Source organism: Schistocerca serialis, chromosome 9, assembly GCF_023864345.2.
Source record: "Schistocerca serialis cubense isolate TAMUIC-IGC-003099 chromosome 9, iqSchSeri2.2, whole genome shotgun sequence".
In the NCBI taxonomy this organism is placed as follows: Eukaryota; Metazoa; Arthropoda; class Insecta; order Orthoptera; family Acrididae; genus Schistocerca; species Schistocerca serialis.
The window spans coordinates 259612017-259628196 of NC_064646.1; the positions used below are offsets into that span (position 1 = coordinate 259612017).

At 43.5% G+C, this 16180-nt stretch overlaps 1 protein-coding gene across 1 annotated transcript in view; it reads right to left on the minus strand.

Moving 5' to 3' along the window:
* The window catches only part of LOC126419046 (transient receptor potential channel pyrexia-like), a 245435-nt gene that overhangs the window by 19311 nt on the left and 209944 nt on the right, over nucleotides 1-16180 (minus strand). Inside the window, exon 12 of the mRNA XM_050086118.1 lies at nucleotides 8418-8656. Within this exon, the coding sequence (XP_049942075.1) occupies nucleotides 8418-8656 (239 nt within the window). The remainder of the gene's footprint in view (nucleotides 1-8417; nucleotides 8657-16180) is intronic.

Genomic DNA, 16180 nt, shown 5'->3' on the forward strand with positions numbered 1-16180 from the left:
GCAATTACGGAGGTCTAGCTGCTTGAGGAACAACGTATCTTCAGGCTGGGCCGCTCGGGCGTTGGTAATGTATTCGTAGTGGACAAAATTATTGAGAAACACAACGGAATTCGACAAATAAGCGCATCTAGCATTTATAGGCTGTGAGGAGGCCTTCGACCATGTAGGAAGGACGGATTTGTCGGAGATTCTGGATAAGAGGAGCTACTCCAGACAGTTAATTAATTTTCTTAGAAGTCGTAGCATCATATAAAGACAGTTAGAGAAACAAATGAAGAACTGAGTAAACCAATAAATGTCAACAAAGGTCTGCCGTCTGTCACACTTACTGTTGAATATTTATACCGATACCATCCTATGGGAATGGGTGGATGGACGCAACTGTTTTAAAACAGGACGTGAGAAAAGACTAAGCACTCTTTTATTTGCGGACGACCAACTAATCTTTGGAAAAAAAAGATGAATTGTAGATCCTAGTACAAAGACTTGCCAGAATTGCCAACAAACATAATTTTAAGATTTCCATAAGCAAAACGAAAGTATTGGCATTCGGGAAAATCATCCTATAAGAAGTAAGACTGTCACTGACGGAAAAATAACAGAGCAAACATGTCATTGTAAGTATCTAGCCTGTGACATAACATATGATAAAAGCGTTGAAGAAAGGAAAAGCTGAATAGGTACAGATTAAGAACAACAAATAACTTACGGGCATGCAGCCGGGTGACGTCATCACAACCGCCGATACTTCAACAGGTGCACACCCTGTCGTTTTCGTGACAACACACTGATAATAGATCTTAATAAAACAGAAATGGAAACATTTTGGCGAAAGGTTGGTGGCAAGCACCCATTATTATGGGAAAAAGGCACGAGAATGTCAGTCCGATCCGCAGGTGTAAAGGTAGGTGAATGAAACTAGGGCGACGGAAAAAAAGGCGAGGAACCGACTAAATTCGTCGTACCACTCACAATGAATATTAGCCTATATCAAACCACAAACCCCAAAAAAGAATTAAGCGACACCAATCGCCTCACTGACTTTTTAGATTAATGAAATACCTACATAATCGTGTGAGTTTAATTTCATGTTTCAGGAAAGTTGAGAAGCACTGATGTACAAAGTAAAGAACGTTGTGGTTACACTGACAACTTAAAATTTGGGGCAGCAACAATCCTCAGGAATGGTTGTAGCTTTGTAAGTTAACGTTCACTTTTGACCGTCACTTGTCGAGTATGGTAGGCGTGGTGGAAGGTGGGATGGACAGAAGAGGTAAAAGACTGCTGAAGACGGGAGAGAGCATTTTGACAATTGAATAGCAGAGTAATATTACTAGCAGGAGAGAGACTCAGGGTAAAAAGCTCGCCATGTGTTGGGGCTTTCCGGATGACCTCTGCCATCCAGCCAGGGGCTAAGCTTGATTGAAGTTTCCATCCACGATGACAAATTCCTTTCAGTTACGACGGCACTTGCTGCGAAACTTTTTTCTGTACATATGTACCGTAAAATGGGGCGAATAGAAACAATGGGATGAATAGAAACGAAACGTCCAAAAATGTTCTGTGCTATCGTGTTGGAAGGCAAAGGAGAATATCCTTCAAAAATTTGTCTAGGTTGGTATGGAACCAATTTAAAAACGAAATTATGAAATTCAATTTTGGCGACACTGTCAGTTGATGTTTGTTTCACTCTGCAACAAATATCGGATGTGACGCTCATTTTCCTTTCTTAGAACGTTCTTTGTATCAGTGTAAACTGTGTTGTTTTAATTTAGATACATGGTAAGCAAATTTGCAGTCCCGTTTTATTAACCAATAGTTCAGCTTTAAAGTCTACTGTAATCTCTCTTGTGTTTTGTTTAATAGGAAATTAGGGTCTGTTTTCAGAATTTCTAGGATGAATGGAAGCAGTAACCGCCAGTGTTTCTTCTGAGAGAGACTAAGAAATTGATGAAAATGAAGAACTGTCTGGCACTGTTCTCGACCCAGGAAATTATGCTGTGATTAAAGTACATGGAAAAACTAAGCATTATCTCAAAATGTATGCTAGTAAAATTTTTATTTAGAAAGCATAGCTTTAGTTGATATTTTCTGGAAAACAAGACTCATTAAACGCATTTACTTTAATAGATATGGACATGTTGTTCAAAAGTCCTTCGTTAGTCCTGGAGGTACATCATTTTTAAACATCATGTCAGTGACTTCACACATTAACAAATAAACAAATGCAGATCTAAAATTTAATGTTACAATAAAGCAATTAGAGATATAACAATTATTGGAAAACGGAATAAAAAGCTACAATTCATGGAATACTCTTACTTTTTGTATTAAAGAAAACATTTTTGAACAAGATAAACTTTGTTTAGTATTCTGCTAGATCCAAAACTGGTTCTGACATATCCCTATCCACCATAAAAACCAATAAGTAGAAAAAATAATACGGATAACACTTCTGTATCTACTCACCTCTCTCTGTAGTGTGAATAGAAGCACCAATTTTTTATTTTTTATGTTATAAAAGCATGAACTGGATTCCAAATGCAGTTGAAAGTTGGGCACAATACCTATAATCCCATACTACTTTGATTTCCATATTTCCCTTCAAAATTATCATTTTATTTCCTTTTAAAGTTGAAAACTGTTTCTATTCGCCTCATTTTACGGTAACTTCTATACTGTTTAAGCACAGCCAATCACTATACTATTATAATATCATTTAGGCAGTCCGACTATTTATGTAACATTAATGTGAAGTCCCTTTTCACATTTTCTCACAATTCATTATTCTCTATTTGTATTATTTACACAATCTGACTATTTAATCATTTATGCATTCTGACTATTTATTCCGTCTATACTGTACGAACGGATAATGGAATGCGGATTCAATGAACTGTTGTCTGACCTGTACCAGTGGTTACGTTATCGTGAAACAACTTGTATTATATTACAACAGATTTAATCACTCTGTTGTTCCAAAATTCAAAGACAAAAAAATGGTTCAAATGGTTCTGACAAGGGAACCTCCCCATCGCACCCCCCTCAGATTTAGTTATAAGTTGACACAGTGGATAGGCCTTGATAAACTGAACACAGATCAATTGAGAAAACAGGAAGAAGTTGTGTGGAACTGTGAAAAAATAAGCAAAATATACAAACTGAGTAGTCCATGGGCCACATAAGCAACATCATGGACGAAGTGTGCTTAGAAGCGCTGTGGTCCCGTGGTAGCGTGAGCAACTGCTGAACGATAGATCCTTGGTTCAAATCTTCCCTCGACTGAAAATTTTACTTTCTTTATTTTTGCATAGTTATTATCTGTCCGTTCGTTCATTGACATCTCTGTTCACTGTAATAAGTTTAGTGTCTGTGTTTTGCGACCGCCCTGCAAAACCGTGCGATTAGTAGACGAAATGACGTGCCTCTCCAATGGGAACAGAAAACATTTGATCGTAAGGTCATAGGTCAACAGATTCCTCCACAGGAAAACACATCTGATTATTCTATACGACACTGGTGGCGGCATGTGCGTCACATGACAGGAATATGTTGTCGACCCACCTAACTTGTACACTTGGCGAATGGGTAAAAAGATTCTTCTACCTTGCCCGATTTAGGTTTTCTTGTGGAGGTGATAATCACTCCCAAAAAAGTGATGAAAACATAAGAGTTTGTCACATAAACTGAAAACAAAAAATTAAAATCTACATTTGTTGGAAGATGTGAACCTGGGACCTTTCGCTCCGCAGCTGCTCACGTTACCACGAGACCACGGCGCTCCTGCGTTCCTATCGTCTTTATTGTTGCTTATCTTCCCTTGAACTACTCAGTTTGTATATTTTGTTTATTTTTTCACAGTTCTACACAACTTCTTCCTGTTTTCTCAATTGATCTGTGTTCAGTTTTTCAAGGCCTATCCACTGTGCCAACTTATAACTAAATCTGAGGGGGGTGCGATGGGGAGGTTCCCTTGTGAGCACTATGGGATTTAACTGCTGAGGTCATCAGTCCCCTAGAACTTAGAACTACTTAAACCTAACTAACCTGCGTACATCACACACATCCATGCCCGAGGCAGGATTCGAACGTGCGACCGTAGCGGTCGCGCGGTTCCAGACTGTAGTGCCTAGAACCGCTCGGAATCCAAAGACAATCCTCTTCCTAACTTACATGGACACCAATGGGTTCTCACCCTCCCAAAGAACGTAGCATATTTATGAGTTATGCGGAAAGTCTAATTGCTGTTTTGAATTTGTTCATTTATTTGCTTGAATCATTTTAAGAACATATTTATCACATATTTATAATTTCGTTCAATCCTTGATCCTACCTAAAATGACACATATTCTCAACGCAAGTTAACAAGATTAAATCTTAAGGAATCGACTTACATGATGTTCGGGGAAACAAATGAAATACTGATCACGAAGGGTCTCAAATGGCCTATTGCAGCTAACGGAAAGTTAATTAAGTAAGAAAACAACTTAGAAAAATCATATGATATACATAGAGAGAGAAATACTCGGGGTATAGCAACACACTGTGTCAGAGCTAGGTTAGGACTGAGTCTATGAAAAATAAGTCGTGGATTACGTTCATAAAATCAATGTATTTATTCAAAATAGCCTCCCTCTGAATCAAACACAGCTGAAATAATTTTACAAATGTTTTGAAACAGTCTCTGTGGCCCTTTTTTGGAGTTTGCATTTAGAACTACATCACAGTTTTCTTAGATGCCCTTAAATGCATCTTAACAGTGTTCTTTCACTGCCAGGTTCAGCTTGTGGGACAAGCAAAAATCGGCTGCGGGAAAATCCGATGAATACGGCAGGTGATCCAAGACAGAGAAGCGTTTGTTGGCCAAACACTCGCGCACGATCGTCGTTTTTCCGGCAGGGGCGTTGTCGCGGAAGTGCGACCATGAACCTGCCTATCGGTTTTCGGGTCGATTTCGACGAATTGACTGGCTGATGTGCTTCACGTAACACAAAACTTGATATTGCCTCATCGCTTCACGGCCATTTTCCGACTAGTGTCAGACAGATACTGTTACATTCGCAGCCAGGATGCCTGCTGCAACGATGCTTGTGCTTTTACCTTTACGCAGCTTTTGTTCAAACTTCACCGATCATAACGCCACAACTCGCCACAAGATAGCACTGCAGTTTGAAATTTCACACAAGCTGTCCTAACGAAACTGGAACACACGGTGTATAACCGACTCACTATAAATTTAGTCCATGGAACACGTGGTATGTTAACTATCCAAATCCTCAGTTCAGTTCATTTAAATGTCTCGTAGCCCCGATGCATGCGGCAACTGAAACTCAAGGTATGTGCAAAGGAAGCCAGCAGTCAGCGGAGCAATGCAGCAGTGTCACCTACTTAAGTAGCGATCTTCGATGATCACATACGGTCATCTTGGCGGCGATAGGATGAGAAAACTGAAGCGTTGCCCCCCCCCCCCTCCTCTTCATAACAGGACCCTCTACTGTCCACGAAGTCACATCATTGAACAGCAACACACGAAAATTTCTGCCAAAAGTGTCCTAACTAAAGTATTGGTTACATCGCCGACACCAGATCACCGATAGCGGAGAAACTGGTTATATCGATGGCTCCTGTTCACCACAGGTGAGACTATTCCAAATTCCTGAAATATTGTGAGCCAGAGTTTATCGTACAAATATAATCCTAACGGACTGTGTATCACATTGCTTCAGGCATCCTGGATACTGCAATGCACTGAGTCATGCATGAAATGCGTGTCTGCAAATTACTACACTGTCCAGTCAACATTAAAGTGACCACCTGTCGACAGAATGAACACCCAACTTTCGCAGCGCGAGACGTGCAAGAAGAGGCCCAGTGAGGTTCTGGAAAGTGCCGACCGGGATGACGTCATGCCGACTCCAGTGACGTCGCCAGCTGCGCCAGGTTTCTTGTTTGAGGATCCATAGCGCGAACAGCCCGATCGATGTGGTCCCACAGATTCTCGATTCAGTTTACGGTTAACTCATCCTGGTTTTCTTCGAACCACGCATGTACTCTACGAGCTGTGCGACACGTTGTAACGTTGTACTGGTAGATGCCATCGTGCCAAACTGTATGTCGAGAAGGATATGGTCCCCAAGGATAGAGGCATACTTGTATTGCCTTCTGAGTCTTTCAGAATGACGAGATCACGCAGAGAAATCCAGGAAAACATTCCCCAGACCCTCTTCTGGCGTGGACCCGTTTCCTTTCAGACATTTCATGCTGTGCATGTCAATGGCCATGTGTCCGATGGAGCATAAAACTTGATTTATCTGAGAAGGCCATTTGTTGCCACTCAGTGGGCATCCAGTTGCCGTACTGGAGTGAAAATTTGAGCCTTCGTCGCTGAATGGGTGGATGAACCAGGTGCCTAACGCGGAGGCCCATACTCAGCAACGTTTGGTGAACGGTCGTTGAAGAGACACTTTTGGTATCCCCTTGGTTCATCTGGGAGGTCAGCTCCTCAACAGTTGCACGTGTATTCTGACGTACACACTTCAGCAGCCATCTGTGGCCCACACTTGCCTCGGCGCCGGTTTTTGATAGTGCTATTTTGCCATGCACGGTATACTTAACCACAGCGGCACAACCCAGTTGTTTCGGAAATGCTTCCACCCTTGGCCCAAAATCCAAAGATCGTGGTCTTTTGGATGTCCCCCTATCAGCATTACGACAACGACTGCACTGTGTCCCCTCCCTCCCTCCCCGCCCTCCCCCTACCCCCTCCACCGATGAGCGTAATACACCTTCCACTGCTAGTGCTGCCATCTACCGTCTGTGGGTGGTTATTGCTCTGTTTTACGTCAAACGAAGGCTGTTATCACTTAATGTCAACGAACCGTGTATTAAAGCAATGTAATACTGTGCGAAAAACAGCCGTGCGATCCACAATTTGAGAATGTCCGCCCCTGGTAGCTGAGTGGTCAGCGCGACGGAATGTCATACCTAACGACCCGGGTTCGATTTCCGGCTGGGTCGGATATTTTCTTCGCTCAGGGACTGGGTGTTGTGCTATCCTTATCATCGTCATTTCATCCCCATCGACACGCAAGTCGCCGAAGTGGCGTCAACTCGAAAGACTTGCACCAGGTGACCAGTCTACCGGACGGGAGGCCCTAGCTACACGACATTTCCATTTCCATTTGAGAATGGATAATGTGAAGTGAAATAAAATAAAGTTCAGCATTTGATAGCCAAAAAAAAGCAGTAAGAGTGACAGCATCCCCGCGCAGAGTGCGTTGAGGCGTTGCCGTGTAGCAAAAACTCACTCTTCATAGTTTCCCATTCCTTTCTAATTGACAGCCTCCTGTAATCTCGTCATGACTGTTATGAACATAATCTGTTGACACCATACGACGTCAGTCCAAAAAATAATCAGCAACACATCACACAGTGAAATTTCAGTATTCATCATTTTCTGCGGCGATCAATCCACATGTTTCCACTGTTCTGCTCTTCTCCTCTGTCTCGGTATCATAGTGAGTACATCAGCACTCATCCATGGTAATTAGGCGCTAAAGAAGTCATCTGGATTGGCCTGACACACCAGCAACGTCTACGTTGCTGCCTCGGTTCGATTAGCTTTTTGAATGGATGTGAGCAGTCGCGGAACCCAGTGGTTGGCGATCTGTACGATGTACGATATTTCATGCGGAATTTTGAAAATTGCTTCATGACCGATTTTCACTTTTTCCACTATCTCCTCGATTTTGGCAAACCCGCCTTTGAGCACCAGGACCTCCACTTGTCTGGCGGCTACCAGATCTTCGTACATCTACATCTACATCTACATTGATACTCCGCAAGCCACCCAACGGTGTGTGGCGGAGGGCACTTTACGTGCCACTGTCATTACCTCCCTTTCCTGTTCCAGTCGCGTATACATGGTCATCCATTTCCTTTTTCGTTCATCCAAATTGGGAGCGTTTGCTCCATATACTTGTTGTGTCATGTAATGGTGTACTGTTGCCCTATACGTCCGCCACCTCGTAAAGTACTGTTGCAGAGTTGTGCCCCTTCAAATGCAGAAAAGGTAATACCTTACGACACTTCACTCTAAAAAGAGCTGCACTATTTCTTTTTTATATCTCCTCTACCTAGATACCGTGGCGCACGATTTACAATGCTGCAGACATGTACCTGCACATAAACAAAATTAATTAAATCTTTTGTCTTAATGTGTTCTGTGTGATAATGAAAACTTTATGTCCGACCTATGTTCGCCAGGACAGGAAACCGAGAATACTGAGTGACACATAGGATCATCCACACATACACTGTGCATCCATTACTCGTTTCGAGTATTAGATATCGGACACACTTTAGGATTAGTGATGCTCTAAAGGTAAATAAAGGATGGATTGGGATTTTGGGCTTACCCTGAGGCACGACGGCGATTCCTGAGGGCCAGGCCGACCAGTGACTCGAGCACCCTGGTGGAGAGCGATGACGTGCTGCCCAGGACGGGTTGTGTCGTGAAAGTTGGGTCGATGCGCACGAAGCTCGACATTCGCAGCCGCTCACGGCACACGGTGATCCTCTGGGTCAGCTTCTCCAGGTGCACCACGAACTCGGCCTGCTTCAGCAACTTCCGGACGTGGCCCACAGTCTGCAGTTCCTACAACAAGAACCAGACCTTCACCACTCTCACTCAGCGTCAGCTCCTCGTGAAATACTGTCGAATCCCTGCACTTGGGCCAGAATCTAGAGCTGCTGCAACAACCACCAGACTCTCACCGCTCTCACCCTGCATCAGTTCTCCCTGGAGCACTGTCGACTGGAATTTCTTCTGGAACTGCAGCACATGCACCAAAATCTACAGCTCAAGCAGCAAGGACACGCAAATCGCCCAAGTGGCGTCCATTTGAAAGATTTTCACTAGACTACTGAGCCATTCAAAATTATTGTTATTGTTTCATACAGAGTCTTCGTCATTAAATTAACCATTCGTGTGAGGAATTTTGGCTGAGCTGAAGTTTCAATGTGAACGAATTTCCCTAAATTGGTGGCGGAACGGGTTTGTCAGACATTATCTAGTTCGGTTACTGGCGTTCACGTAACAAACGAGAAAATAAATTCCAATTTTTTTTACCCTGAAATGATTTCTAATTTACAGCCTTCATTGCACACAACATAGTTCGATCTAATAAAAAAAATCCATAACACTATAAAGTAATATAATTATGAGCAGCAAAATAGAGTCTTACAACCTGCAGCACGAGAAGGAATAAGATAAAGCCGAAATCAAAGAAGAGACAGAATCATCATCACTCTCATTCTGCACTAGCTCCGTTTGGGACACAGTCAGTTTGACATTATTCTGGAGTCACTGAAGATAGGCCTATCTCGAAAGCTCCTGCAGCATACACCTCACACAAAAGGAGTGTCAGCTTATCCACAGGCCTTGAGGAACAGCAGAAGGGGTCTTCTTCAGATGATCGAAGATTGCGCTTCTTTCCGCATGGAAAAGGTTGGCGCGAATGATAACATATTTATTTGAGTCATGTGAAATCTCTAAGTGGGCTAAGGATTCCATCGACAGTCACTCGTTGACCACTCTCGTTTGGCAACAGAAGATAGCGAAAGGAAGGCCCAAGGTTTACGTTATACGTTTAAGGAATCATTCACGCAAGAGAATCGAACAAACGTACTGTCATTTGACAATAGTATAGTCCCGTATGGATGACATACTAATAAGCATCCCTGGCGTAGAGAAACAAATGAAAGAGTTAAAAACAAATAATTCGCCAGGTCCGAATGGAATCAAAACTTGGTTTTACAAATAGTATTCTACGTCACTGGCCCGTTACTTACTTTGCATTTATGGCGAATCCCTCGAGCAGCGCAAAGTGACAAGCGACTGGAAAAAAACGCAGGTGACTCCTGTGTATAAAAAGGGAAAAAGAGTGGACCCGCAAAATTACAGACCAATATCCTTAACATCGGTTTGTTGCAGAATTCTAGAGCATATTCTGAGTTCGAAAATAATTTAATTTCCTAGAGACCGAAAAGCTCATTTCCACGATTCAGCACGACTTTAGAAAGCGTCGCTCGTGCGAAACCCAGCTCGCTCTTTTCTTACAATATATACCGCGAACTACGGATGAACGAAAACAAGCAGATTCCATATTTCTAGATTTCCGAAAAGCATTCCACTCGATACCCCACTGCAGACTGTGAACGAAGGTACGTGCGTACGGAATAATCTTCGAAGTATTTGACTAGCTTGAAGACTATTACGTCCACGACGGCGAGAGTTCAGCGCAGGTTGGGGTACCATCAGGAGTGACCCAGGGTAGTGTGATAAGATCGTTGCTATTTTCTATACGAGTAAATGATCTGATAGACAGGCTGCGCAGCAATCTGCGGTTGTTCGCTAATGATGCTGCTGTGCACAGGGTGGTGTCGAAGATAAGTGACTGTAGATTGATAAGTATCACCTAGAGAAAATGTCTAGTTAGTGTGATGAGTGGCAGCTGGCTGTTAGCTTTAAAAAAAATCTGAGTTAATGCGGATGAGTAGGAAAAATAAATCAGTAATGCTCACATACAGCATTAGTTGTGTCCTGCTTGACACAGTCACGCCGTTTAAATATCCTGTCGTAACATTGCGAAATAATATGAAATGAAACAAGCATTTGAGGACTGTGGTAGGAAAGGCGAATGGACAACTTCAGTTTACTGGGAGAATTTTAGGAGAGTATAGTTCATCTGTAAAGGAGACCGTAGATAGGGCGCTAGTGTGACTCATTTTTGAATATCGCTCGAGTGTCTGAGATCCGCACTAGGTCGGATTGAAAGAAGATATCGAAGCGATTCAGAGGTGAGCCACTACATTTGTTACCGGTAGGTTCGATCAGCCTGCGAGCGTTACCGATGTGCTTCGGGACCTCAAGTGAGAATACCTGGAGGAAAGAAAGCATTCATTTCAAAGAATACTCCTGAGAAAGTCAATAGAACCGGCATTTGAAGCTTACTCTAACAATTCTACCGCAGCCAACATACATTTCGCGTACGGAAAACGACGATAAGGCACAAGAAATTAGGGCTCATACAGAAGCATGGAGACAGTCATTTTTCCTCGCTCTATCTGCGGGTGGAATGCACCGTAAGGAGGCTTTTTGCATTTGTATGTAGATGTAGATGAATAAGAGAGTCATGGAAGTACTGAAGAAACTGAATTGTCATACTCTTGTAAATATGGGGAAAATATTCTTTGAAATCGTACTTACAAAATTTCAAAGACCAGTGTCAATTACGTTTCACCCCATACTTATCTCATGCGTAGAGCGACATTTAAGAAGATATTCTTCTTGCGCTCCACACGCAATAGGAACGGGAAAAAACCGTAACATGTGTTACCGTACAGCGTATCCTGCGCTATGCACTTGATAGTTCTTTGCAATGTATGCACACTGAAGAGCCAGAAAAACTGGTACACCTGCTTAAAATCGTGTAGGGTCCCCGGAGCCACTCTTTAGCAATTGTGGACCTGTGGGGTGTTGCATTGTCCTGCTGGTATTGCCAAAGTCCATTGGAATGCACACTGGACATGAATGGATGCAGGAGATCAGACTCGATTTTCACGCACTTGTCACCTGCCAGAGATGTATCACTCCATCTGCACACGCCCCACGCCATTACAGACATTACAGAGCCTCACCAGCTCGAACAGTCCCCTGCTGACATGCAGGGTCCATGGATTTATGAGGTTTCCTCCACACCCGCACACGTCCATCCACTCGATACAATCTGAAACGAGACTCGTCCGACCAGGCAACATGTTCCCAGTCAACAGTCCAATGTCGGTGTTGACTGTCCCAAGCGAAGCGTAAGGCTTTGTGTCGCGCAGTCATCAAGGGTACTGTTCCGAAAGCCCATATCGGTGATATTTCGTTGAATGATTCGCACACTGACACTTGTTGATGGCCCAGCATTGAAATCTGCAGCAATTTGCGGAAGGGTTGCGCTTCTGTCACGTTGAACGTTTCTCTTCAGTCGTCGCCGGTCTCCTTCTTTCTGGATCTTTTTCCGGCCTCAGCGATGTGGGAGATTTGATGTTTTACCGGATTCTTGATATTCACGGTACACTCGTGAAATCGTTGTATGGGAAAATCTCGATCTCATCGCTACCTCGGAGATGCTGTGTCCCATCGCTCGTGCGCCGACTGCAACACCACGTTTGGACTCATTTAAATTTTGATAACCTGCCATTATAGGAGAAGTAATGGATCTAACAACTGCGTCAGACATTTGTTGTCTTATTTAGGCGTCGCCGACCGCTGCGCCGTTTACATATATCTGTATTTTAATATGCATGCCTATACCAGTATATATATATATATATATATATATATATATATATATATATATATATATATATGTGTGTGTGTGTGTGTGTGTCTAGCAGATGAACGAACCAGCTACACTCATCTCATCCGTAAATGTCTATGCCCTTTGCCAAGCGAATATGTGCAGTATCCACACCGTTGTCGCAAGAGCCGAAGGATCTGAAAGGGAGCCAGTAGCTTAGAAGTTAAAGAGACAGAGCTATAGTCTGTTCCCCATGTTATTCACCTTGCATATAAAGAAAGTTGTAAACAAGTTAAAGTTTACGGAAGGGGACGCGACACGTTAAGGTTTGACGATAGCGTCTTAATTCTGTTAGAAATGGCAAATGATTTGGAAGATGAATAAAAATAAATGTCGTGTGACGAGGGCCTCCCGTAGGGTAGACCGTTCGCCGGGTGCAAGTCTTTCGATTTGACGCCACTTCAGCAACTTGCGCGTCGATGGGGATGAAATGATGATGATGATTAGGACAACACAACACCCAGTCCCTGGGCGGAAACAATCTCCGACCCAGCCGGTAATCGAACACGGGCCCTTAGGATCGACATTCTGTCACGCTGACCACTGAGCTACCGGGGACGAACGGAAGATGAATTTAAGGTAATGGATAGTATATTAAAAGAGCCTGTAAGGTGAAAACCAAAGAATTAAATTAGAGGTGATGTAGTGCACCCTCATTAAATATTAAATTAGGCGATGTTGAGACTGTTAGAGTATCAAACGCGACGCTCAAAGTACAAGATATTTTCTGCCACTTTGGCCGCAGAGTAATTGGCGATGTGTGAAGCAAAGAGGCTATACAACGTCATTGCCAACAGGATTAATAGCGTTTCTGTAATAGAGAAGGTTACTGGCATCGAATGCAAATACAAGGTAGCTTTTTCTGAAAGTACGAGAGCGTGATGAAAAGCAATGCCTCTGAATTTTTTTATGTGAGAACTCTTTAAGCTTTTTAAATAAAACGAACGTTATTAACATTGTACACCTTTAATCTTCATGTGTACATATTTATCTCTCAACATAATCATCTGGAGAGAAACGCATTCCTCCCAAGGATGGGCCAGTTTGTTCGTACTGTCACTGTAGAATGTTTGGCTTTGTTGACGGAATCGCAGTCTCACCTCTGCTGGCAACACCTCATCATTATCAAAGTGAAGCCGTCGAAGGTGTTCTTCAGGTTCTGGAAGCAGATGAAAATCAGATTGGGCTATGTCGGGACTATATGGAGGAAGATCGACGACATTGAACCCGAGGCGTCGGACTGTTGCCGGTGTCGCACCGCTGGTGTGTGGTCTGGGATTGTCAACCTTAAGGAGACGGTGTCCCAGGTGCAGACGAACTCCTTGAATTCGAAACTCGGTTACAGCACGCTGTTTCTCACGCACCGACATACAATGAGGTGAGGAAAGTCATGGGCTAATGATATGCACATATACAGATGGTGGTTGTATCGCGTGCACTAGGTATAAAAGGGCAGTGCACTGGCTAACCTGTTACTTAGGTGGGTCGTATGAAGTGATTTAAGGCGTGATTAGAGCCGCACGATGGAAAAAGTTTGGAAATTTGTGGTAAGTTCCTATGGGACCAAACTGCTGAGACCATCTGTCCCTAGGCTTACACGCTACTTAATCTAACTGAAACTAACTTACGCTAAGGACAACACATACACCGATGCCCGAGGGAGGACTCGAAACTCCGACGAGGGGAGCCGCGCGAACCGTGGCAAGGCGCCCAAGACCGCACGGCTACCCCGCGCGGCCGCACGAGGGAGTTAGCAGACTTTGAACGCGAATGGTAGTTGGAGCTAGACGTATGGGACACTCCATTTCAGAAATCCTTAGGGAATTCAGTATTCCGAGATCCAATGCGTCAAGAGTGTGCCGAGAATACCACATTTCGACATTCTCTCTCACCATCGACGACATAGTGGTCGACGGCCTTCACTTAACGACCGAGAGCAGCTGCGTTTACGTAGAGTTGTCTGTGCTAAAAGGCAAGCAACACTGCGTGAAATAACCACAGAAATGAATATGGGACGTACGACGAACATATCCGCTAGGACAGAGTGGCGAAATTTGGCAATAATGCGCTACGGCAGCAGACGGCCGACGCGAGTGGCTTTGCTAACGGCACCACATCGCCTGCAGTGCCTCTCCTGTGTTCGTGACCATACCAGTTGGACTCTAGACAACTGAAGAAACGTGGCCTGGTCAGCTGAAACCCGACTTCAGTTGATAACAGCTGACGGTAGGGGTCATGTGTGGGGCAGACCACATGAATCCACGGACGCAAGCTGCCAACAAGGCACTCCGAAAGTTGGTGGTAGCTTCATAATGGTGTAGGCTGTGTTTACTTGGAATGGACTGGATCCTCTGATCCAACTGAACCGATCACTGATAGGAAACGCTTATGTTTGGCTATTTCGAGAGCATTGGTATTCATGGAGTTAATGCTCCCAAACAATGATGTCTCCGAGCAATAGTTGTTCGCGAATGGTTTGAAGGACATTCTCGATAATTAGAGCAAATTATTTGGTCACCCAGATCGGCCGACATGAATCCAATCGAACATTTATGGCACATAACAGAGAGTCAGTTCGTGCACAAAATCCTGCAGCGGCAACGCTTTCGCAATTACGGACGTCTATAGAGGCGGCATGGCTCATATTTCTGCAGAGGACTTCCAACGACTTGTTGAGTCCATGTGACGTCGAACTGCTGCACTGCGCCGTGCAAAAGGAGGTCCGACACGATATTAGCAGGTATCCCATGGCTTTTGTCTCCTCATTGTAGTTAAGGTACACACTGCCAAGTTATTCGCTGCAATGCGGATCCTTCTAAAGCCAGAGGACTGCAGATATGTAGATATGAAGAATGTGGACTGTGGAATGTTAATAATGTTTGTTTTATTTTAAAAGCTTTAAGGGTTTTCAGATGAAAAATTCGGAAGCCTTACTTTTCAGAACACACTTGTTTTTGTCTGGCTTATACGCGAGTGGGATGTGGAAGACAAACAGCTGTGAGAAGAGGAGAGTAGAAACCTTTGAAAGTTAGTTTAAAGAAGAATGGTGAAAATTAGGTGGGCAGGTAGAATAGCTAATGAAGAGGCATCGAACTGAAATGGGAAAGAAATGAATTTGTGGGACAACTAGACCAAAATAAGGAATTAATTGACAAGACACATCCTAAGGTATGTCGTGGGATAAGCGTGGCGGGAGGGGGTAAAACCGTACGTGAAAACCAAGCCACAACTAGATTAAGCACGTTTAAATGGATGTAAGTTGCAGTAAGTCAGTAGGTAAGCAGAGATGGAGAGATCTGCGCAAGAAATACTATCGTGGGTAGCTGCAACAACCAAGGCCTTAGGCTGAAGTTGATAACAACGTGATGGGATCATAATGGTCGGAACCGACTCCATGGAGGCTGCACTACATTACATATAAGCTGCAAGGAACTGTATAGTGCATAGCGTAAAGTACGAGTACTTTATACTTGGTAGCCATTCCCTTCCTGTTTTAATAGTAAAGGGAGCAGGGAGGAAAGAACTGCCTTTACGTAATGCTTTTTCTCCTTAGAGTGCATATACTGACGAAAATAATAATTGTTGCATTGTGAACACTATTGCGAAACAGATACTCCAGTTCTCCCATGTCTGTAGAATGTGTTGACTAACATTTCATCGTTAAATGAGTTTATTTTCAGTACAGAAAAAGATCTCTCCCACAGATGGAGAATGATGACCGCTATTGGGCGTGTCTAATGCTACTAGGACATTTCTGGTGGAAATCGCAA